General features: G+C 46.7%; 1 protein-coding gene across 1 annotated transcript in view; it reads right to left on the reverse strand.

Moving 5' to 3' along the window:
- The window catches only part of FGFRL1 (fibroblast growth factor receptor like 1), a 170,368-nt gene extending 146,269 nt beyond the window's left edge, over positions 1-24,099 (reverse strand). The window contains exons 1-2 of the mRNA XM_059470991.1: positions 23,840-24,099; positions 22,656-22,765 (exon numbers count right to left, since the gene is read on the reverse strand). Of these exons, the coding sequence (XP_059326974.1) occupies positions 22,656-22,716 (61 nt within the window). The 5' untranslated portion in view covers positions 22,717-22,765; positions 23,840-24,099. The remainder of the gene's footprint in view (positions 1-22,655; positions 22,766-23,839) is intronic.
- Between the last annotated feature and the right edge of the window lie 514 nt (positions 24,100-24,613).

Here is a 24,613-nt window from a genome sequence, read left to right on the forward strand (position 1 = left end):
GCCTGTGCACACTCACACACAGCACACACCCGAGGCATTCTCCCTGTGTGCCTGTTTCTCCCCCACAAGCTCCTTTCACCAGCCTGAGGAACAAAGCCAGCAGCTGAAAGATCCAGCAAAAGTGCCTTGTTACACAGAAGAAAGAGATACTTTAACTCAGCTGTCAATAAGTTTTGCCCATTTACATGTGTGCGGAACACTTTGAATAAATTACGTTTCCAGGATTTAGCTCCACGACAGTGGCCTGACAAAAGGGGACTTACAGCTCCAGGGGAGAGGAGGGGGACAAGGGGGAAACACATTCTGCACAAGACAAAATCCCTTCCAGAACCATGAGGGCAAACTGGGTTGGCATTTTCCTTTGATGAGCACAGCTTTTACATCACTTGCAATCTATTTTCAGCCACATTTTCTGCATTTGCATCCAGCACAGTCACTTCCACATATGGTCTCTGTGGGGGTGAGGATGGGATGGTTTTGCTTTTTTAATAAAAGACACAGCAAAAGTAAAAACAATGGGGGAACCATAGGGTGCTGCTGATGTCAGGTGGAGCTGTGCCCCTCTGGGCACCAATTTTACTTGGAGAGTGAAATCTGCTGTTCCAGCTTTTAACAGAACCAGCAGCCAACAGAAGCACTTGCAAGACACTGGCTGGCATTTGTATCTTATTTTAAATATGCACACAGATGTCCCCAGGTGACTACTCTGAAGAAAATTGACCTGTGGGGAGTGAAAGAGAGGAGGATGCAGTCTGTTATGTCACCACTGGGCAGGAAAAGCAGCTTTCTCATGGACCAGTACTCCTACACCAGGGGAATCACTTCTGCATTTTCCTGAGCAAGACACCCTAAAGAGGAAAAACTCACTGGGGTAAAGCCAGTGGGATTATTATAAGAAAAAAATAGGAAATTAAGTTTCCTGCTTATTGGGAGAAGACTACCAGACAGAAGAGCCTCACCTCTATCGTTTACTTGCCTGCAGGGAAATAATCATACAGAGAGGTGCTAGAATGGATTTAATCAAGCACAGGTTCGTGCCCCCATAAGAGATCCAGCAGATGAAGCTCCCAGCTCTGTGCCAGGCAGGACAGACCAGCCACCCCAATGGTACATGCTGATCCTCACATCCCTCAAATTGTAATGCCATGAAATAAAGCCTGGCCGCATTCCAGGACTGCACTGGTCACTGACTTTAATAAAAACAAGTGAAGTAAGATAGATCCATGAGGCTGAAAGTCAGACAGGTTCCCCACAAAAACAGCAACTGGAAATATCCCCAGCTGACAGGCTCCACTGGGCTTTGATGGCAGCAGCTTGGGATGGGCAGCCAGAAAGACCTAAAGACTACCCAAAACCTCCCTCCTCAAAGGCAGCAAACACGAATTCCTGACCTCCCTGATATGAAAACTAAATACACTGAAAGCAGGAGAAAAGGAAACCACCGACATCACAGCTTCGTGTTTAGTATCAATGGGAACATGCCGAACCTTTCTTCACTGCTTCAAACAAATGAGTGACTCATTCCCTTTGCAGCAGCAACCCTCACAGCCACTGCCAGCCAAAGAAACAACGTGGAAAAAAGAAAAACCCATGTCTATTAGGTGAGTTCTCTGCCCCCACAACCCACCAGCAAAAGGTGCTTGACAAATGATCCTGCAAATTTCTCACGGTCCAAAATACCCTCTCTGCAATTACCACCTGGAGCCAGTAAAAACCACTGCCAGAAGCGTGCTGATTTCCATGCTCTTAATCTTATCTGTGGAAGAGGATCCAGGGCATCAACTTCACTGATGTTTCCAGGAAGAGGAGCCCTAATCAAGCATTTCTGCCCATGAATAACAGACAAGGAATGTCTCCACTTGGCCAGCAGTAGCCTGTGAAAAATTAAAAAAACATTGTAAAATCGGCTTTGGAAGCAGGGAGAGCTGAGGGGTGATTGCTGTCTTATCTCCACCAGCCCAGATGCTGGAAGGGCAAGGCTGACCCACAGACACTCACTCTGAGACAGCCCGACCAAATCCACAACAGAATGGGTCTAAGATGCTGGGTGGCCATCACCCAAAATGGAGTTCTCTGCTAACAGGTGTTTGGGTGTTTTGTCTTTAACAGAGTTGTAATAATCACTGATTTTCTTAAAGTTTCAGCTGCTGTGCAATGCAGAAATTACAGCCAAAAAACACCCTTGTTGTTCAGAGAACTCTGAACATGCACCAGAAATAGTCAGTGGATCAGGTATGAACCTGAGACTAAGCAGACCCTTTAGCTCTGGAAGGCACCAAATGGGCCAGATTGACTTTTACTAGAGAATACCCCTGAAAAAGGAAAGCAAATGTTAACAAGTCCTTTTTCATGCCAGCTGGGTCTGCTCATTCCCAACCAAACCCCCAAACCTGCATGCTTAGCAGAGAGTGCTGCATCTGCCAGGAGCAATTACTGATGCTGGAGTGCCTGCTCCTAAGCAGGTAAAGTCACTTCCAAGGCACATGGGCATGCAGATTTAGCCATGGCACTTTCTTAGAGACCTGAGCACAGCAAAGGGTCAGCAGTTCTCTCTGGAAGGCTGTGTTGATATCTGCTGCAAGATAACACAGCCTGAAGGCAAAGGAACTTTCTTATTTTCTAGGCTCGTTATCAGTTGTTATTGTAAGCAGAGCAGTACTTTGTCAAATGCCCCTTCGTTCTGACCTCCCCATGGGCAGGACCCACTAAGATCTCAGGGAATGTGAAATAATCATTAATATACTCTCTGGCAGTGCTAATAAATCATACAGCTCAACGTCTTTTAACAAAGCCATAAAACTCTACCAAAGACACATCAATAAACTGCACACTGGAGAACCATTCCACCCCCAGCCTCTTCCCTCGCATTCCAAAAATGAAGAAAAGCAGCAGTGACGTTGGCTCCATCCTCTAATCCCCAAATCCCTCAATTACACCAAGGGAGCTGTAGATAACACAGATTTAAAGACCCAAAAGGAAGCTTTTTCAGAGGTAGAAGAAAGGTGTTATATCAACAATCCTGGGTAATGGATTCATTTACTGTGACACTTCTCCCTGTGCAGACAGACAGGCAACACAATGTCTACAGACATTATGCCTCCCATTCAGAGAGGAGTTTGGTGGTACCTGAGCCTTCTGCAACGAGCTGAATCTCATGCCATAAGGAAAGTTTTGCCCGTGTAAGGAAATGGGCTGGCTCACATACTAATCCTTCAAACTCTCACTGAAGCCTGAGGGTAAATTCACATATATTGGCTTTAAATTAGCCTTTCCTTTTCCACTTCGAAGAAGCCATTCCTGATTGACACCACAACATGCTCAAAACCAGATCAAAACTCAAAACTCCTTCACCTCTAACTTCAGACACACAGAGCAGAGGCACCTGAGGGGTCTCTCATCTCTCTTTACAGGAGGAAAATGTGCTTTTAGGCCATGAAGCATCTCAGTCTCACACAGGTAAAGAGTGGGACAAACAAATCCTGTTCTGCAGCACAGCAGGGGCTGGATGAGCTTTTCTCCCTCCCATTGTCGAAGGGACCACTGGGGCTCTGCACAGAGCAGTTTCTGCTGGTGGCTTTTTCCAACTGCTGCCACAACTGGATGCCCCCTTTCATGGCAGTGGGACTCCAGGCCATGGTGTCCACCCTTTGCAGTTCCCATGAAGCAGGAGCTGCTCTATCAGCCCTGTATCAGGCCATGGTGAAGGCACCAAGTCCTCTGCGTGCATCACCAGCCTTGTCAGCAAGGGCAGCACCAACCCAGAGAGGAAAGTTTTGCTTCCAGCTCCCGATCCACCACCCACAACTCCTCCTCCTGGATCCAGCTACAGTCCCTCTGTTAGGACTCTAAAAAAAAAAAGTTGTTTTCAGGGTCACTGTGAAATGATGTTGTTTTCAGCAAGCAGAACTGCCTGAACCTAATTTACTGTACATCCTGTCTGTACTTGACAATGAAAACACCACGCAAGGCTGCAGGTCAGACCTCTGAGCCCCTCCTGCTTGTGATGCTAATTCCTGCATGCTGATGAGAAAGCCCCAAGGGCTATCAATCCTTCCCACTCTGGGGTATAAACTGATCACCAGGAGGAAGGAAAACCACCTCTTCCCTTACATACATATAGTATTACACACAAAGGAGCAAGGAGCCTGTGTGTGAAACTTGCACAATCAGCTGCTTTGTGGGGAGTGACCAAAACATTTCATAGGAACACAGAGCAATGTTCTTGGGTGTTTGACTGCAATGTGTCCTCAGGCAGGGAACAGTTGGGGGCTCTGGGTAAGAGTGACAGGATATTAAGCAGCTATGGAGTGAAATAGAGCCCATTCAGCTCTAAAAACTCATTGAGGAGGGCAAAAAGCTCAGTGGGAATTGCCTGATTTTAACCTGTAGACTTTAATTACTGGCACTGCATGCAGATATGCATGAGCTATAGATGACTATGGCAGCATCACCATTAGCTATTCCAGGAACTTAAATATGGCCAGGACTCAGCTCTTGGGCACATCTAAATTGAGGTGTCAAACTCCCATTACAGTCTGCAGAGAGGTGGTCAATACTGGCTCAATGCCCTACTTACCAACACCTCCATCAGCTCTGAGGGCAGCTCAGACACCAACACATAAACGAGATTTTGTCCATGAGCTGAGCACTTCTCACGGTGCAGGGCAGCATTCCCATGCCTGGTGGGGTGAGCCCCATGGAGAGGACAGAGGGGTCCCCTGCAGCCCCTTCCCCACTTGTAGCCACCTCCTCACAATGCAGAGGCTCCCTGCCCACCCACAGGCTCAAGGCAGCAGCACAGCTGGATCAGAAAATCATCTGCAGAGCTGCAGCTGCCATGGGATCAGCTCCACCTGAGCAGGGGCACAGGGAGGGAGCCCAGCCCGAGGGTTCCTCTGGGCTGTCCTGATGCTCCCTGCAGGCAGAAGGCACCAGGAGAGGGCAGGCAGCGAGGGGAGCCCTGTGGGCAGGCAGGAGTTTTCAGAAATGCTTTTTCATTCTCACTAAATCCTCTACCCAAACCTCTCCCTTTTGCTAAAAGTCTTTGCAAACACCAGCAAAACCTTTCCCGTTAATCTTTCTCCATCTGGCTAAAACAACACAGACTGTCTGTCTCCAGGGAAGGCTGTCACAGGATATGGGGGAGGAATCTATCATTTGTAATGTACGGAAATATAACTTACATCTATCAAAGGCATTCGCTGCAAAAAAAAACAAATATGCAGCAGAGATTGGGAGGCCAAAGCCTCACTGCCTTCAAGCTACTGTGCTCAGCAATGGTGTGAGCAACAGCCCGAGCAAACCCAATTAATTTGACTTGTAGATTGCATAGATTAGCAATTGTGTTCCAGTGGTAAATCCCACAAGGAGCCCCTCTTGCTTACATTTCTGTACAGCTCCTCATTTGTTACCTGAATATGTAAAGGCACCTATCTAAATCCCTTCCATTTCTTTACTGCCAGGCATGCAGCCCAGGCTTCCAACAGCACCTTCCCACCAGGACCTGTCCAGATCTCTGCACATTTTAGTTCTGAAAACTCTCCAGTGCCCATGTCAGGAATATAAGCGAGAACCTTGACCCTGAGGCACTGAGGGGCTCAATAGAGCTGTTTACAGCAGTCTGGAAAACAACTGAGCTGTCTGCAGGACACTATTTGTGATGGGCTTCCCTGTAGCCACAGCCATGCCAGGGCTTCTGCACCCTCCAACACCTCTGGCTTGACCCAAATTTAACATTCAAAGGGTTCAGATTCAAATGTGAGACCCTCTGCATGATAACAACCCAAAATAGGGCCATCTAAGCAAATAGAAACACCTCCGTCTGAAAACTGGAAAATGTTGTATGATCTACTGTTAGAGTGAAAATTATTCTTTCAGCTTTATGAGCAGCTATCTTTCAAGCAAAAATGCCTGATGAAGAAATATACAGTCAAAGTTGCATTTGTTTAAAGCCAGAGATGTCCCTTTAAAATGAGGTCTGTGAAGCTGGAAAAAAAACCAAAACAAAACAAACCAGTGAGGACAGAGGGGTAGTGAAAGCTTTTCTCCTAGTTTTTTAGTACTCTATCTACTAAAGAAACATGCTCTGCTGGTTAAAATAAGAAAAGCAAGATTCTACTGATATTGACTGGATTTCAATATTTCTAAAAACACGAGCACTTCATAAATACACTGAAATATTCTGTCATCGCCAGACAGAACATGCCAGTTTTCTATAAATACAGACATCTGGCAGTGGTTTTTTCTACTGCTATATATTTCTGGTGTGAAGAATGCTATTTTGTAAGCAAATGCATGTTGGAAATTAATTTCATATGGGACAGGTTACATTAAAGAGCAAGAAGGATTTGCTGGGCAGAAGCACATAACAAAACCAGTGTTCTCAACCAGTGCTGCTGACCCTCTCTGTGAGGTTGCCTTCACAACACTGTAGGCATAAAATATGTTCCTCCAAGCAGTGCTGTGAAGCTTAATTAAAGCATGCCCACAAATTGCATTGAAATTTGAAAAGGGCACTTATTTTGGCATTGTAATTCCAGCCATGGTGAAACAGCACTGACAGAACTACGAATATTAAATATCAGCAAGCAAGAGCCTGCTTGGTACAAACCACCTGAGGGGTACCACAAGCAACAGCCAGGTATATAAAACCCAGTGCTGTAGGGCTATGCCATGACTTTTAGTCTTTCCTTTTTTTTTTTTTCTTTTTTTTTAATAGGATTTCCAGTCATATCTATGTCCTAATCTGACCCATGGTACAACCATCCACAGAGTTGCATCAGACAGAGGGCAGGGAGGAATTCTTTCTTGTGAAGGTAGTGAAGCCATGGAACATGTTCCACATCTCTGGAAGTGCTCAAGGTCAAGCTGAGGAAGGTGTCCCTGCTTGATTTCTAAGGAGATTTTTTTTTTAAGGTGATTTTTAAGGAGTCTTCCAACCCAAACCAGTCCAGGATTCTATGATTCCACAAAACTGGGGACACACAGGGCCATTACAAAGAGGTGAGGACAGGGGGAACACCTCCCTTCACTAAGGGCTCAGCTGGGCTGAAAATGGACCCCAATATCTCACTCTAAGGGTGACAGGAGATCTCTGTGTAAGGGCATGGGCTGTGTTTTCTATCCACATCTGCTTTGCTCTATGAACTCCCTATAACAAAGTTATTAGCATCAGCAGATAGATCAATTTCTGACTGGAAAATTTTCCCTTCTGGTTAACATAAGCCAAGCATAAACACTCCCTCAGAGGTTAACAAAAGCCAGCAGCCCAAACAGGGACAACTCTGCGAGAAAAGGGGAGTGGGAGTCAGGGGGAGCTTGAAAAGACAATTAATCACAGGTTTTCATACACCTTAACACATTCCTGCCAGTGATCAGGCATTTAGCGACTCTGTATTGCTCCTCACCCCCTTTAAACCCTGTTTGGGGGAAATATTTTCCAAGTGGAGACACCACAACAGATCCCAGAGCCATCCTTGGCATCCAGCCCCCACTGTCCACCTTCCCCACTCCCTTCAGTAAACACCACTAATTCCCCAGCTCCATCAGACCTTTCTTTTCCCTTCCAAATCAGCCTAAAAGCATTTTGGTACCAAAGACAAAAAGAAAAGCAGGGAGGACCCACTAAACCACAGAGCCTCCAGACAGCTCTCAGCGCCTGTCAAAGGCTTGCTAAAAAATCCAAATAAAGACAAACACAAGCAGCCTTGATAGCTTGTGTTATCTTTGCAGGCTGGCTGCTGCCTTATCAGCTCTGACAGAACCCAGCATTTAAGAAAAATTCAGTAGTCTTTGGGTGGAAGTTAGTTCCTAAAAAAAACACGCAGCCAAATTGCTGGAAGTTGGTACAAGAGGAGAGGGTGAGTGGGTAAGAGACAATCTGAAAGGCTCCACTATGGTTTTGCTGTTCCTCCCAGGAAATGCACTGCCATGTAAGATTTTCAATTATTTAATCCATAATTCACCCTGTATTATTTAATCCATAATTCACCCTGTACGTTTCACATCCACTGCACAGGCCAAGAGCTACAAGGGTGAACAATGGCTCCAAATGCTGCTTGCTCACGTTAGGAATGAGAATGGAATGGAATTTAGAATAGAATCCAGGCAAAGCCAGCAGCTCTTCATAGCAGGTTTTCAAGCTCATCAGAAATGGATGAAGATCTTCTGATCATAACTAATGCTGGTCTTAATGTGCCACTGCCATGATGGGGAAGATAAAGATGTTTTGTCCTCATTATCACTTATAAAAAAGATGCTCTCTTTTTGGATAAAGTCTCAGTGGGAGGATTTGGATGTTAAGAGCACTTTTTTCATGAAAAGCAAAAGTTGTGTTTGCTCTCACATATACCTCACTGTGCACTGTGCATTTTGGCAGCCCCCTCACACAGGGGTTGGACTTTTCCTATGCAAAGGTGTGAAGGTCCTGCTCTTGAAAAAGTTATAAAATATAAATCACCTTTGCTTGACATTCATTGATGTGTAGAATGAGTTAGGAAGAGAGGAGCTGTCTCAAAGCCAAGGGCTGCTTTTCAGAGTCTCATTTGTAATGTGACAGGGGAACAGCTGGGGGAAGGAATCAGCCTCTTGTCAACCCCAGAGGGAAGGACAGACAGACAGACATTCCCTGGGGAGCTGCCCTGGCATTACAAGCCCCTCTGACAGAGGGTGAGTGGCTCTCTGCCTCTAACCTGACCCTTTCTCCCCCAGAGAGTCCTCACAAGTCTTCCTAAACAGCCAGCAAAACCTGAAGTGACACAGCTGGGCTCCCAAAATAACCCCTTTTCTTTATTTTATTTTCAATTTTTGCCCAGGATAACGCTGCAGGGGAGGCAGAGGAACAAAGCAAAGGGAACTGCAAGAGTGGAAGGTCCTCAGCAAGTATTTCTTTAAATACAAGAAATCTCTAGGTGTTTGAAGTATGTGCCCAAACACTTGGGAAAATGGTGTCTGAGAACAGAAACTTCTCCAGTTGCAAAAGTGCAATGAAATCCTTGGGTTTGACCTCCCCTTGTGTGCCTCCAGTGTTGTGCTACATGGGTTCAGTGGATCCAAACTGGGATGAATTCAAATAGATGTGTCATACACAGTTTTCCGTGTTTTATTTGACTTTAATTACTTCTTAGCAGTATTGCTGTTTGAAAAAAAATCTTTCTCAATTGAGGGTGTTGGTTCTGCCTAGGGCTGCTGGGCCCTTTTCCACTGAAATGCCCTTTCAACAGCCACCAGAAGCCTTTGCAAGGAAAATGAAATCTTTTGGAAGATCTCTTTTTCTGTGACTGTGTGAAAATTTGCCTCTATCAACTCTCTCTCCTTCTCCCAGATTTTGGTTGTTATTTCCACCTTTCTAGAAGGTAGAAACCCATGGTGGGCTCCAGCAGGATGTGGAGCAACACTTGGGAGCAGTCAGACCTTGCTGGTGGCATGGATGAGGAGGATGATAATAACAGTAATAATGCCTGAATAATCTGTGTATTTCTTTTTTTTTTTTCATTCCAGGACTTTTGATGGTTGTTTCTATAAAAAATAAGCATGGTGTAATGCCCTTGTCAGGGCAACATCTGCTTTGTACAGGGTGCAGAGGTACCTCACCATTCTGGGGGGTACATGGTAAATAAAACTCAGCTGGCCAATGGGTCTGGTTTTGGAGGGGCCCTTTGTAAAGGGTAAAGCAAAGTAAAACAAAGCCTCTCTCCAAAGAGCTGCTGCATTTAACACTGCAGCTGTCTGAGTTCAACAGCCCTGACCACCACAACGCTTCGGTGCCATGAGGCCTTGCAGGCACTAACCCCAATCTAAATAATAATAATAGTAATAATAATAATAATTAACAATAATAATTAACAATAACAATAACAATAACAATAACAATAACAATAACAATAACAATAACAATAACAATAACAATAACAATAATATCACACCAGCTATAATAACACCTTTGCCTTATGCTGTGTTCATCGTACCAACCAAAACCCCTGCTCACTTGCTGACCTGCTCTCTGAGAGCAATATTAAATATCTCAGATGTGGCAGTCCTCCTCAAGCTCTGCTTTAATAGTAAATACCTTCCAACATATGCCACAGACACAAGGCCCTGAGTCAGTTTTACACTGTGTTAATTATGGCAAAAAACGTGCTCAATTAATTTGCAGCATTTTTCATCTGCCTCAAACAATTTTCTGGGTTTGCACTTTGGGGTTATTTTGCACTTTATACTATCTGCCTTACCCTTGCAGAGATAAAAGGGAATGCACCTGTAAGTACACAAATAAAAATATCCAAATCAAAATGCCATTAAAATTCATTCAGGGTTACTCCTTGCTGCTGTTATTTCAGTTAGTGTTTGGCAACTAAGCTGCTCCCTTTTTTTCTTTCAAACACTTGTCTCAGTGAAAGTCTGATGATGTTTTTCCTTCTGGAGAAGGAAACCCCAGAGATGTATTTTCAACCTCCCAGCTCAGTGTTTCCCAGATATTTTGAATAAGGCAGGGACTGTTGCCAAGATTCACATTTTCCCCAGATCACCACACAGCCTCACACTCTCAGTTTAAAGCCATCACAGATGCAGGGATGGACCCTGGAGTGGATTTTACTGCCCTGTTCCTCTTGTCCTTCTTGTAGATTGTGAGCCAGCGTGGGAACCTACACTTGTCCCTCTTCCATTGCCCAAGAGGGACCCATTGTCCAGGTATGAGAAGGTTTGGCAGATTTTAAAGCATATTTAAGGAAAAAAAAAAAACTTTTTCTGTCAATAGGTAGAGTTATTGAGTACCAGGTTCTGCTTTTCACACCTGTACCTGAGTTTAGTCTTCCAAGGCAGAGTAAAGCAGCCTTCATATGGATACTGATATATACATCAGGATCTTTCCCCCTTTCCAAAAAACTGGATCAAGAGGCAAAAGCCACAGCCTCTCCAGGGTCCTGGGTCGTGTTTCAGAAGGTTGGACATGTGTCAGTCACCCCTGGACAGAACTCCTGCACCATGTCTCAGTGGTCAACACAAACATCCCCTTCCAGAAATTCCCTAAAATTGTTGTTGGTGCAGCCCTGCAGCGTTACCTGTTTAGCCTGCTGGCTCTCTTATTCTCCCTGGAAAAATATTTTCAACCAAAGGGAGTATTTTGGCCAAGTTATTTTCTCTGCCTTATTTCTGCAGCCTGCTGAAGCAGTGCCAGAAGTTTTGTAGAGATAAAGCCAAGCTTGAGGAGAAACTTCTGGGTGAAATCCCACATTCAGCTTGGCTCCAGGGTGGATACACACTGTGCCTGGACCACAGGGAACACCTGCAGCACTGTTTGCAGCCACCTTTGCTGCCCACTGTGCTTCTCATGGAGCAGCTCCTCCCTTGCAGCAGGCAATGCCATAGGCAGGCCAGCAAACACTGACAGGATTAACTCACCATTTCCCATTTCCCCAAAATGATCCTTCTGCCTCAGAAGACAAAAGCAGAGACAGAGGAAGGAAGGTATCACCCATTTCCCTGTAAAATCCCTCCAAATTTCAAGGGATCATTGAAATAAACAGAAAATTGTCACAATACAGAGTGTGAAAGATGTAACATCCCGGTGCAGAATGCCAGCAATACACTACCCCTGAGCTGAACCAAGAGCCAAACATGACTTTTCAGGCTTCACACTCACTGCCCCCAGGCTATGTTACATTTTGCCCCGTGGACCTTGATGCATCTGAGATTCCTACAGAGTCATTTTATAAATGTTCCCATAAATATCCAGTCCTTCAAAGTACTGAGCCTTCCTCCATAAGTGGGAACACAAGAAAGGACTTGCTGCCTGTAAGGACACTGAGATATTCCACAAGCTCAGCCCATGCTCCTCTAAGAATTTAAACCATCACATCTTTTTCCAGGTTGGCTCCCTGCCCAAGTTTCCTCCCCAAAACATCCAGAGCAAGGTCAGAGGAGCTCTCCCCTGGCACAAGGGAGCTGCCAGGCTGGGAGCAGAGGAGGACAAGGACGGGCCAGCGATGGGGTCGGGTTCAGCCATCTCCAGCTGCCATGAAGTCACACCTGAGAAGGATTTACTGCCAGGATCCGAGTGGCTGCAGTCAGGAAAAGGAAGGGGGGTCCTGTTTGTGCATCTAATGACCCAACTTAGCAGGACAGGAACCAAGTGCTTGACCTTTCCCAGCATCACGTGAAGCAAATGCTCCGTATGACACGGCTCCAGCATTATCTACCAGGCACAGGTGCATGACTGCAATTAGAAATGAGCAGCATTTCACACATAACAGCACCTTTCAACCCAACTCAGCCCATCCAAAACCACTCTGAGACTCAATTACCATTTTCTTCCCACCCAGCCTTGCCAGCTCGAGCAGCACCAAATAATTCCCCATGAAGTCTCTCAGCTGTTATTTGAAAATTAAACTGGAAGTCACAACACCTCTCTGCACGCTGGCAGATCTTACACTTGGCATTTGGTTTGTCCCAACACCATTCCTCACCCCCAGCCCTAAACCAACTTCCGTGGAGAACAATGCTGCTGGTTTGTGTCCACAAGAGATTTATTCCCCCCTCTCCAGCAGCTCACAATGCCCACACCTTCAAGGGGCAGTAGCTGCTTGAAGCAAAGGGTTTCCTTCTGGTTTGTGGAAAGAAAAGGCTGCCCTCTATAATCAGGGTATTGTTCTCCCTAAATGGAGCCAGACTCTGTAAACAAGCTGCTCTGCACAGGCTGGGAGGGTGAATGCCAGCGTGTGTATACACACAGGCAGGGAATGTGTCCTGCTCTGAACAACAGTGAATTATGTTAATTCATTTCCTCTGCCCAAACAGTGCTAATAAGCTTCGGGAAAGGAGGAGGAAAAAGCAAACAAGATCCGTTACAAAAAGGTGAGGGGGAGAGGTAACCAAATAACTCCGCCAATGTCTCCTCTGGGGAAGGGCACCCACAGCTCAGATGGGCTGCACACAGCCCTCCCTCCGTCCTGCTGCGGGTGGAAATGTGACAGCAACAATTTCTTTCCTTTCTTTCCAAAGGTTTCAGCCAGTTTTCACGAGTTCAACCTTGTGAAATGGGAAATGAGCCCCCACCAGTGCCCTGATCCACAGCAACTGCATCCCTGGGGGCTTTGCACTGCATGTGATGTGAGTGCTCCAGCGACCAAGCCAACACGAATAGTCAGAGCCTATTTGTGATTTTCTAACAGGAAAATAATTTCACTAAGCAAACTGCCATGCTTTGACTCAAAACCCTGATTAGCACAGTTTGAAAACAGGGCAGCATACTGTTCTGGGAATTAACTTGCTTGACCCCTAGTCTATAATGGCACTCAAATAATCTGTGAGTCAGACCAAGTTGAAAAACTCTTGGAAGACCACACTGAAAGAATTTACTGGATTTATTGGATTTTCTTGGATAAAAGAAAAATAAGCTTCGAACTCCACTTAGTCTCTGGCCTTCAGAAAGACAAGCTTTTTCTCCTGACAGTATCTAGAAGAGGAAGACTGCCTATGCTGAGCAGCACTTTTTGGATCTCTTTTTAATGTACTGGAAACTCTCAATAAATAGTCATAATTATTGCTATGGTCTATTGCTATGATTACTTTTGAGCAGCAGCCTTGCAGTAGTTTTCTTCTTTGGTATTGATGGGAAAGTAAGGGACAGATTCCTAACCCCGTGAATCCACAATCCTCCTCCAAACAGGAATTCTCAAGGGGAGGAGAGCCCTGAATTTAACTTCAATTTAAATATCCAAAGGCTACTTTACCAGTTGCATACAAGGACTACTAGTCTGATGTTTCCAATGATCTTCCAAGGACAAAAACAAACCTGTGTAAATCACCATCACAAAATATTGCTTGAAATCCTCCAAACCCTCTGGCCTACTCCTGTCTGAGCAGTCAGGAAATCAGGAAAAGCATTCTGCCTTAGGAATACAAGCAGGACTTTGCTCTGGTCCAGATAAAACACTGGCCCATCCCCACCTCATGGTTTCTGCAGCTCCTGAGCAAAATGCTCTCACCAGCCTCCAGTACTTCTTTGTATCTCAGAAACAACAGCTGAGTGCTCAGAGCAAACACCTTCAGAGAGCAAACTCAGCAACCAGCAATCAACTGTCCCAAGCCACTTCCCTGCATATGCAGATATCTCCCTAACAGGCTCATGATTCCTTGTCAATCAAACAAGGCAAAGCAAACACCTGCTGACTGTCCTGGCCGTGACTAAGTTGAAAGTTTCACTCTCATTAGCCCTTAATGAAATTAGCCCTGGTAATACTGCATTTCTGATTGGCTGGGAAGGGCAGGGAGGAGGAAAGATACTCATCAGCTCTGATCTGTTATTCTGGTTTTATATTAACTATTGCAGATCATGATGAACCCTCCCATGGCGTGGTGCCACCCTGCACAGAACTGAAACTCAGCCTGGTCCTGTGAGCCTCCAGTTGCTGCTCTCTGGCAGGATTATATACTTAAATCCTACTCACACCTACTCAGCCACAACTCACTGAACCTAAAGGGACTATCACCTTTGTAATCCAACCCTGAACATTAAAATATGAAATGACTTATCAGAGCATGGAGCCTGATCTCCACATGCTGGAGGAGCTGGCAACTCCTCCCCGGTTTTTCCATTTCAAACAGCCCAAAATTACATTAAACACTTCCCAATGATACTTGTCTGGATAAAGAGATGCTGATATTGCCACCAAAATGTTGTGTCAGTCTGCAGAAGAACAGGGAAGATTTAGATTCACCCAGAAGGTGAGCAAGGTGGCTCACAGCACCCTCTGTCTGAAGGGCATCCACACCCTGCAGGAGTTCACAGAATCACAGAATCACAGAATCACAGAAATTCAAGGCTGGAAGAGACCTGTAAGATCATCAAGTTCAACCCATGTTCTAACAATTCAACTAGATCATGGCAGCAAGTGCCACATCCAGTCTTCTTTTGAACTCTTTGAGGGATGGTGACTCCACCACCTCACTGGGTAGATGATTCCAGTATCTGACCACTCTTTCTGTAAAATACTTCCTTCTTAATTCTAACTTGCATCTCCCTTGTTAGAGTTAGAGCCACCAGTTTAATACTGACTGGTCAATGCCAAACAAGCATCCTCCCTTCCTTCCACAGAGTCTGGAGTATCCCTGGGGAGATATTGCACCGTGTTCAGAGGTTCATCCTGTTACTCATTAACCCCCCCATCCTTGACACGCAGTTCATACACCTGTAGCTCATCTGGCCCTTGCCACTGCTTAACCAGCAGCTACAGACGTGTCTCAGATCTGTGCTAACAGCTCTGAGAACAATCACAGAGAAAAATAACTTCCTCTGTTACTCCAGCTCACACAAATCCATTAGAGAGGAAGGAGGAGGGAAAGAAACCTGTTCACAGAGCTCCAGCATCTGCAGCTGCCCAACTCCAGTGCTTTGGCTTGAACAGCTTTCCCTTTTCCCTTCTTTGTGGTTGATTTGGCCTTGCCCCATTCAATCTCCTTTGTTCTGCCTAGAACAAAGGAGACTGAACATCCACACAAAGCAATAGTAAAGCGCAGCACAATGAAAGCATCCCTTTTACATTACAAGGCTTTTGCTCAGTCACACATTGGCCAAAAGCCAATCAAGTCTGACACCTGTATGTGGGGGCACCTGGGAGGGCACAAGGGATGAGAGAGCCACAGCACAGACCTGGGAAAGCTGCATCCCAACATCCCCTTCAGTCACACACTGCCTGCTCGAGATCCTCTCCCAGGCACCAGCAGGCCTCAAGAGCAGGGGTACACCAATTAATCTGGAATAAATTTTATCTTGGAGGTTGGCTAACACATTTCCCACCACGTTCCTCTCCAGCTTTTTCCCTCTCCCATATCCTGGGCTGAACTAACAAGCCCAAGGCTACCACAGAGATGTTGTGCCAGTCCACATTAATACCTCACTCTTAAGGTTATCAGTTCAGGGGGTATGTGGAGCAAACCTAGCAAGGAGAATGGGAATTTTTTAAAATTCCTGTTGCACAAATTAAGTCCACATTTCTCTATTTGTCTGCTGTTCCTGTGTTTTTATCTGACAGGCACAAATACTGACAGCTCCTAAAATATCCACACAAGTCAATGCCACCCAAGTGGCATCTAGGGTATGACACCTCTGGCATTACTCACTTGACAGGGTACCCAAGATTCTGTGAATTTCTCATGAAATAAATTTACCACCTATGAGAAGAAATTATTTTGTGTCCCATCAAGCTGGAAACCACTTGTAGAGAGGCTGAGCATAGAGGTGCAGCCATCTGGAGAAACATTAACCTGCTCCAAGGAGCCTCTGTTCCCAATTTACATTTTTCTTCTTTCCTTAGTGAAGCTCAAAGTGAGTTTGCACATTTAATGGAAGAAGTAGCCTGGAGTTACTGGCTGAATTTCTTTGTGAAGAGTGGAGGGGCTGGGATGAAATAACAACATCAGGTTCCTTGCAGAGACGCTGTGTCTCTGCTGTGATACCAGGGGGACACTGAGTAATCAGAGCAACCAACCCAACTCCACACAGCCCAGGTTTATTTCACTGGGAATGGGAGGGGGAAAAAAATCAGAGATGGGAATGGATTTAGCAACAAACAGCATACACTCACTTATTTAATAACAGGCAATTTTTGAGCCCATCCAGACCCAGAACACTGCCCACAGGACGGCTCTGTGTCTTTGGGGATAAACTCTCTGCAGCAACCCGAAGTTTAAGCAGAGAATTTTCAAATTGTTTTCAGCCTTGGCAGTGCATGCTTCACCCATCAGCCAGAGCTGGCAGTCAGTAGCAGCAAAATGTGCTTTTCTAGAATAAAAAATGTGAGTGCAAGCCATGCAGCCAAGCAGGTGAGCGGCACACTCTGCCCACACCCCCTCTGCTGTCACACATGAGGTGGGTATCACAGATCAGCTGAGTTAAGTCACCCTTCAGGGATGGATCCAAAGCCCGTGGGAGTGAGTAGGAGTCACAGCACCAACACTCTCAGGCTCTGAATCAGGCCCTGACCTGTCACAACTGGCATGGGCTGCACCTGCCTGTCTCATACGACATCAGGACAGCACTATCAGATTAATCAAGCTTGCTTTTGGAAATATTTTTCTTTTACCATAGTACCACAGTTGCTATACAGAGCAGCAGACTGAACAGGCTTGCATCAGACAGAGGTGTTTGCAACTTCTGTATTCCCACTGGCTCCACTCTCAAAAAGTCCCTTATATGACCAAAAATGTTTCACCTTGCTGCAAAAGATTAGAACAGGTAAACACAGCTAAATAGGTATGGGGGCGTTATTACCAGAGAAAGCTCCAAGTAAAGGCTGATTACAGAGAAAAAGACAAGGAACAGAAATCCAAATTAAATGTTCCAAACAATATCAAATGCATTTTAGCTTGAGCAGCCCACCAGAAAATACAGGAAGAGGTCAGATGAAAGACAAATTACTTGAAACAAGACAAAATGAGGAGGGTAATGAAAGAAATGTGAGAAAAGAGAATTTCCACCAACTCCTGTAATGTTGGGATAGATTGCACAGATCCTTTTGGCAGCTTGGTTTTACAAGTCACTGCAGACACAAGTAGGAGCTTCACATCTTAGGAACATCAGCTGCACCAGTTCAAATCTCACTGGATAAATAAAGCTATGACTAAAGGTTGTTGCGTTTCTTTTAATTCAACCTAGGTGCAAGAGGATCTCTGCATTGTTATTTTCCACCTTCAGTGGAAATTTTTATCTCTTCCAGTAATTAATCTAAAAATGCACAGGCAGACTACTACATGGAATTCACAGTATTCCATGACGAGTGTTGTGCACCCAGATGTATCAGCGTCACTTATGGTGAGACAGACACTCAAAAAGGAATTATCAGAGAGGATATTGGAAAAGATCAGCTCTATCAGCCAATTCATGTCAAATTAAAAACTTCACCTTTAGTCAATAAATTGGCTTTAATGGCCCTAAATCTTGAAAAGGGAGTTCCTGCTCGCTAGCAAGTGTCACTTCTTTCTCAATTTCAAATTATATTTTTTTCTTGAAAAATACACTTTCCCGTAATATCTCAAGCACCACCTCATGGCATATGAAAGTTACTTCTGCGGCTAAGACTCAGGCTTTGGAGTCCAGCCTTTGCTGTGTACAAGTGCATCCCAGAAAAGAGACATTTGGATTTGCTGCTTGCGTCTTTTAATGAAGGTCAAAGAAACATATGGACTTGGAAAACAGAGTTATAAAAACTTTAGGGAAAATCTAGATGTATTAGAGCAATTTGCTGAGTTTTGTAATATTCCTAATTAAAAACAAATAAAATCAACCCTAATTTTCCAGTATGACGCACACTGAATTTTATGTTTAAACTCGGCCACAATTTAAAGCGGCCGACGGCCTCAGAAGAAGGGAGGAACCAGCGTTTAAAAAAATAACCAGGATTTTCTTAGCTCTTCATGTTGACTCTAGGTGCAAGTCATGCTGGCAGATTATTCATGAGCAAGTTCCCCAAGAGCAAGATCCAAAAAATGCCCCAAATTTCTCCAGAAGATGTGCTGTGACTTCCATAAAATCTGAATCAGGATGTTAGATCTGAACATGCTTCTCTTTCACAAGCGAGAAATTACCTAATCGTTCTATCTGGTAACAACCACTCAACAAGAATAAAGGTGTAAAATAGAAGCCAGTAACCATCTCTGTCACATTACCATTATTTATATTTTCTGTGCTTACTGAAGGACTCTTATAAACCCTAAAGTTACACAATGGGAATTCTGTTCATCAGAACGAAGAACTCAACTTCCAAAAAATAAAAAAAAACACCTCTAGCAACCAATTCCCTTTTCTTCAGTATTAAGAGAAGCCAAAATGGCACATAACATTATTTCTGCACAAAACCATGGAATGTTGATGTGGCCCAATCAGCAAATTCCCTGTGAAGCAGACACCAAGCAGGTTTGCAAGCCAAGGTCGCTCAGAGAAGTGCCAGAACAGAAAGCAATTAAGGTCCCGTTCTTCCCCTCCCTACGCAATGCACCGAAAATGAAATCAACATCCAAACTAATTAGTTTCCAGCAGAATATCAGTTTACTTGCTAACAGGAGGGTGGTTACTGCTCTTACCAAAAACTTCTAAACATACCATGCAAAATCTTGCTCAAGCCACGGGACCAAGCCAGGCACATCCCAACGTTACCATATACGGTCACCAAGGCGAATATGATGGCAACTTGACAGATTTGGAACAAATATTGCGTTGTCGGTCACTGAGATAACACAGGCAGGAAAATATCAGATTGTATTACCTGTGTCCAGCTGGAGGTGTGGCGTGGCAGGAGCTACATTGCTGCAGGACATAGTCACTAAAGGTTAGTGACCCAGGATGGCATTAATCCCTGCAGAGGAGAGCCAGCACAGGACACTGAAGACTTTTATGCCCAGTATGGGGCTGCTTGGAGAGAGCAGGAATGGAATAACAGGAGGGATGAGCTGCTGGACCTGCACTGTTATCCCAGGTTCAGAGCAGGCATTATCCGTCGAGGCTGAGAACCAAGCTGAAGCCGCCAGGCTGAAGCCCCACACCTTGGCCATCAGCCGAAAGGCACAATCCCTCTTAGAAAACCACAGCACACAGGTTTGGTTCTCCAAGAGTGGGTTTTGAGCACACAGATGTTCTAGTCTTCAGCCGCAAGGGAAAGAAGGGGCTTGGATATCTACCAAAATAGCTCCCGAGGAAGAATTTTTGGTACAGGAGATCCCTAGCCTGGAATAAGATTGGCCACTGAGAGTTATTCTAGACTAAGTTTTTTGGAAGGGTTATTCCAGTGCATTTACAGGTGTACACAAGCCCTTAGTCAAAGATTTTCAACCTCAAAAGCATTGGTTCAAACACAGGCAGAGCTACCTCACCCCTAATCCCTTCAAACACAGACAGTTCCACCACCTGCACCTCTAAAATCAGACCTGCTCTATTTTGTCTGGATACTTAAGAGGTACCGCATCTTTCTTAAGAGTTTATCTTGGTCTGCTAAGATACTCCTTTTCTTACAGTGTCTTCTACATCAGTGATGAGATCCATTGGTGGGACAGAGCCAGCAGGCACAGATCCGACGCTGGAAAAACGCCCCTTTTTGCTGGGAGGTGGGAAAAAAAAACTGCTGGCTAAACCCAATCAGTCGTTCCTGCAGGGCCCTTTGCCTTAAAAGGTGTCACCTAAATAAAGATGTAAAAATAATACAACGCAACATTTAATGCAAGATTGCAGCTGAGCATTCAACTGTCAGGAAATAGCAAAGCTGGAGCGCGTGGGCAACTTAACTCTGCCCCCTTGTGCAGATGCACCACGGCACAGCCCTTCCCCAAGCACAGGCTCAGCATTCAGCCAGCTCCAAATTAACACCCCGATTACAGCACAACCTACTTTTGCCTAAAATGAGTAGAAAAGAAGGACCATCACTTTCCCAGAGCACCTCCTCAGCCACCTTCCCCACCTGATGGCCAGCAAGCACCTATCAAACTTCTGATGCCTCGGGTCAGGAGGTGCCGGCACACTCCAGGCCACGCGTGTCTAACCTGCAGTCAGCACACAGGTATGAAATGCTGTTTGGCCAAAACAAAGAGCCCTTCCTCCTTCAGAGAAGAGCCTCACGACCTCAGGCTGAGATTTGGCCGAAGGAGTGCCTATAAAACCTGAGCGACTGCAGCAGGTAACGTTCACACATCGCCAGCGGCCAAAGCCCTCGTACCAGGCGTTCAGAAAAACTCTGCAGGCACGTGAAAAGCCTGGCACGTTTTTCCAAGAACCTGAAATTATCCCAGTGTAAACACCTAGCAATTGGAGATATCTGTCAGCACAAAGTTTCAAAGTTCTGGGAAGTGTCTCATCTCTGCTCACAAGTTTGATCTTCCATCTATGTCCTTCACTATCAAAAATGTTCTCCTTCTTAAGGAGGTCTAAAGCAGGACTTAAATGTCAGAATTTTGTCTCTGTTTTCACAGCAATGACTCCTTTTTCTTCTCTGCCTCCCCTCTCTTAAATCAGCACACGAATGAATGACATTTTTCGTGGGTTTGGCCCTGGCTTTTAACCTCTATTTCTTGTTAATTTTAAACAACCAGAACCGTCTCTCCATACACTTACAGCATGGGTCTTTCCAGCTCTGAAAAGTGTTCAAATAATCCAATTACCAATATGATCCTATCAAAGTTATATTTAAAAGACCTTTCCACGAGAAAAATAATGATTTACTGAAATTACTGCTGTTAATTTCCCGTCACTTCTTCACATGACAACAGCCCACAGTGCTTCTCTTTCCAGGGGCAGTAAGTGTGAGAGCAAGACAATTGCAAACCAAATTTAAACAGGGTCAGCCAGTAAAGGAGCTGATACTCAGCTCACATCAGAGACAAGAATCTTTTTGTCTTCTCCTGCCCACTTCAGATCTTTTCCGGAACTCCACCAACTTCTCAGGTCCATTGCAATAAAATACATCCATGAAGTCATCTTAATTCACACACTGCTGCCCATCGCCCACAACTTAAACTGAGTCTCCATTGTAAGCCTTGCCTGGAATTCAGACTTGAAGGAATTACAGCCTATAGACTGTTTTCTTTTTCATTCAGCTTCCAGCCAAATCATTTTATAGTGATTTTGCCTCCATAAAATATTTGCTTGAGAGCCAATGCCAAAAAAAAAAAAAAAAAAAAAGCAGTGCACTAAACCAAACTTGAGTTTTCAGAGTAATTCTCCCCCTCTCCTTTCCCACCCTCACCCCCAAGATTTATTTTTGGCAAGTTACAGCCCAAGTGAAGGGCAAGTTTAAACCTTTTAATTTGGAAGTCCTTCACACTGGATGACTTCAAGGTTTTACAACAATTCACAAAACTCTGAGACTGTTGGGAATTGCAGCTGGAGCAATCTGCATCCTAAAGTTGTACCCCTTTTCTCCTGGAACAATGCAGCCCCTACTTTGTGACCAGAGGCGGGGGAGCTGAAATCCTGGATTCCCATTCAGGCTTTCCGAGGACAGCACCCACCAAGGTACAGCACAGGCAAAGTGCAGGAAGCGCCACCGCTCCTTGCACTCTGATCCCAGAGCTTTGCTAAAAGCACCTTGCCATAAAGAAACTTCTTTTTTTTCCTACCCCCATCATTCCCAGGTCAATGTATTTCAATTTGCCTCTGGAAGGGTAACCTGTTTATTGAAATCTGATCAACTGCTGGAGCCTCGACGCTAAAATACGCTCTCGCTGTTGGGAACTGTCATTTGTCTGTCACCGGGGAAGTTAATGGATGTGTTTGTTTAGCTTGTAAGTGGGAATACACAGGGCAGGGGCTGGAGGGATTACAGAAGGGGAGAGGTATTTCTGATCCACAGAGGAATGCAGTTGCTTTTCTTTAAAATTGTCTGTGTATTTTTACACAGGCACCAGAAAAGCCCCTGGAAGTTCACCTGTGCCTCAGAGACCTCAGCGCAGCCGCAGCGACCGCGCTCCATCCCAAACGCCGCCCCAAACCTCGCAGGTAAGGAGGGGCACACGTGGGCATGAGCCTGAATCTCTGTGCAGATAAAAATGTGCAGGGGACGAGTCCCTGCTGACAGCAACTCCCCTGGAGGGTCCCTCCGGGTGTTAGCAGAGCCCACGGAGCAGAGGGAAGGGACAGAGCCACAGGGCGAGCGCACCGAGCGCGGTCCCCTTACCTCGCGCTGAGTCCGAAAACGCAATTATCCCTGCCAAAAGGAGCGCCAGCTGCAATTCCATTTTGAAAACCAGATCCCGCTGTATCGCACAGGCTACTGTCCTCTCAGACCTGGAGGCAGGAAAAAGGAGAGCAAAATAGTTACTGGGGGGAAAAACCCTGAACAACCCTCAACTTTGCGGAGTTTTAAATTCTATTGAGAACACTGGCAAGAAGAAACAGCAAATGAAAGAGCAACGTACTTGTAATTCATTCCTTGGTGCTCAGTGAGTAAAACTTTGCCCTCCTCTCTGCTTTAGCCTGATATAAATCAAGAACCCACTGAGGCCAGTAAGCTCCTCTAAGTTTACAGTTAATGCATAATTCTTTAGTATCCTGTACAGAACCAGTCTGGAAGGCAAACAAAACGCTAGCAAGTGGCCATAAAACAAGATTTCAGGTTAACAATTTGCGGAGGAACTTGGTGGAAGGGGGAGGAGGAATGTTACTTCTCCCATCAGCAGCCCAGAAAACTTTGTGTTGCTGCTCCAGTGCCCCTCAGCCAGGCTCCGCTCTGGGTCCGCGCCTTGCTCCACTCCGAGACTTCTCTGTACAGCACTGATTCCTCCTTTCCTCCTCTTCCCCCACCCATCCCCGGCACCGTCTCCCCACCGACAGCCCCACTTGTTTCCGTGGGCTCCAGAGGTGCGTCCCAAAGCGCAACCGCACTCAATTTCCCAGATTCTTGAAGATGCCTTCGCTGCGATACGCACGCCCGGGGAAGATCAGGTTTACATTAATTACACCCCATTCTCCTCCTAAAACTCTCACTCTCTAAACACTGTCTGGATTCCTCACCCCTGTAAACTCCCCGCTTTAAACGCCCCGAGCCCCCAGGACACACAACAACCCGCGCACAGCATCCAGCCCAGCGAGCGCGGCCGCTCCGCCGTTCGCCGCGCCGATCGCGGCAGCGGGGCCGGGGCTGCCCGGGGCTCGGCGCTAACGGGAGATTCGCGGCCGGGGCCGGGGTCGGGAAGGGAGGGAGGGAGGGAGGGACGAGCGGGGGGACACCCGGCGCCACGCCAGCCGGTGCTGCCCCGGGGCTCGCAGCTGTGCGGGCCACGGGCGGTGCGGCGTCCCGGGGTGTCCCGGCGTGCGCCGCTGCGGTGTCCCGGCGCGGTGTCCCGGTGCGGGCACACTTACCTCGGCTGCCGCGGGCTCTAACACCGCGCGCTGGAGCCCATCCCCGCCGCTCGCCGCCTCATGCCCTCCGCGGCCACGGCGCCCCGCGGGCGCTCCGCCGCCGGCCTCTACCTCATGCCCCCCTCCCCGGGGCGGCGGGGCTGCCTGGGGTGCCCTCCCCACGGAGCGGCTCTGCCCCTTCACCGGCTTTTAACAACCTCCCCCCTTCGCCCCCGATTTTTTTTTCTACTCGAGAGTCACGGGCGAGGAGGTCAGGGAAAGGGGGGAACCTTGTAAATTATTTTTTTCCTGCTTTCCGGGCCGGGCTGAGCGTGTGTGTGCGGGGAGGGACAGCGGGGACCTGCCAGAGCCTGCGGGGCTCCGCGCCGCGGGATGCCCGGTGATGCCGTCCGGCGGCTCGCCCAGCCGGAATCCCGTTTAAGGAGCGAGGGGAGGAGGGGAAAGGGGCTGGGGAAGGGGAGGGGAGGGGGGGGGGAGAGCCGGGGAGAGAGAGAACCCGGCGATAAAGCAACTTTCCCTGCAGGGCTTTGTGGCGGCGGGGGCCGAGCCGCCGCGGAGGGAGGGCGGCGCGGGGCCGGCCCGCTCCAAACTTCGCACCAATCCCCGGAGCCCCGGCAGCCCCCGCCCTCCGCCGGGCCCGCTCCCCTTAACCCTTTGCGGGCGGTGCGGAGCGCCGGGAGCGGGGAGCGCGTCCCGCAGCCGAGCGCGGCGGTACCGGCACCGCCGTGCCCCGAGCGCTGCCCTCCCGCAGCCCGGAACCGCAGCGGCGGTGCA

This window comes from Ammospiza nelsoni, chromosome 4, assembly GCF_027579445.1.
Source record: "Ammospiza nelsoni isolate bAmmNel1 chromosome 4, bAmmNel1.pri, whole genome shotgun sequence".
In the NCBI taxonomy this organism is placed as follows: domain Eukaryota; kingdom Metazoa; phylum Chordata; class Aves; order Passeriformes; family Passerellidae; genus Ammospiza; species Ammospiza nelsoni.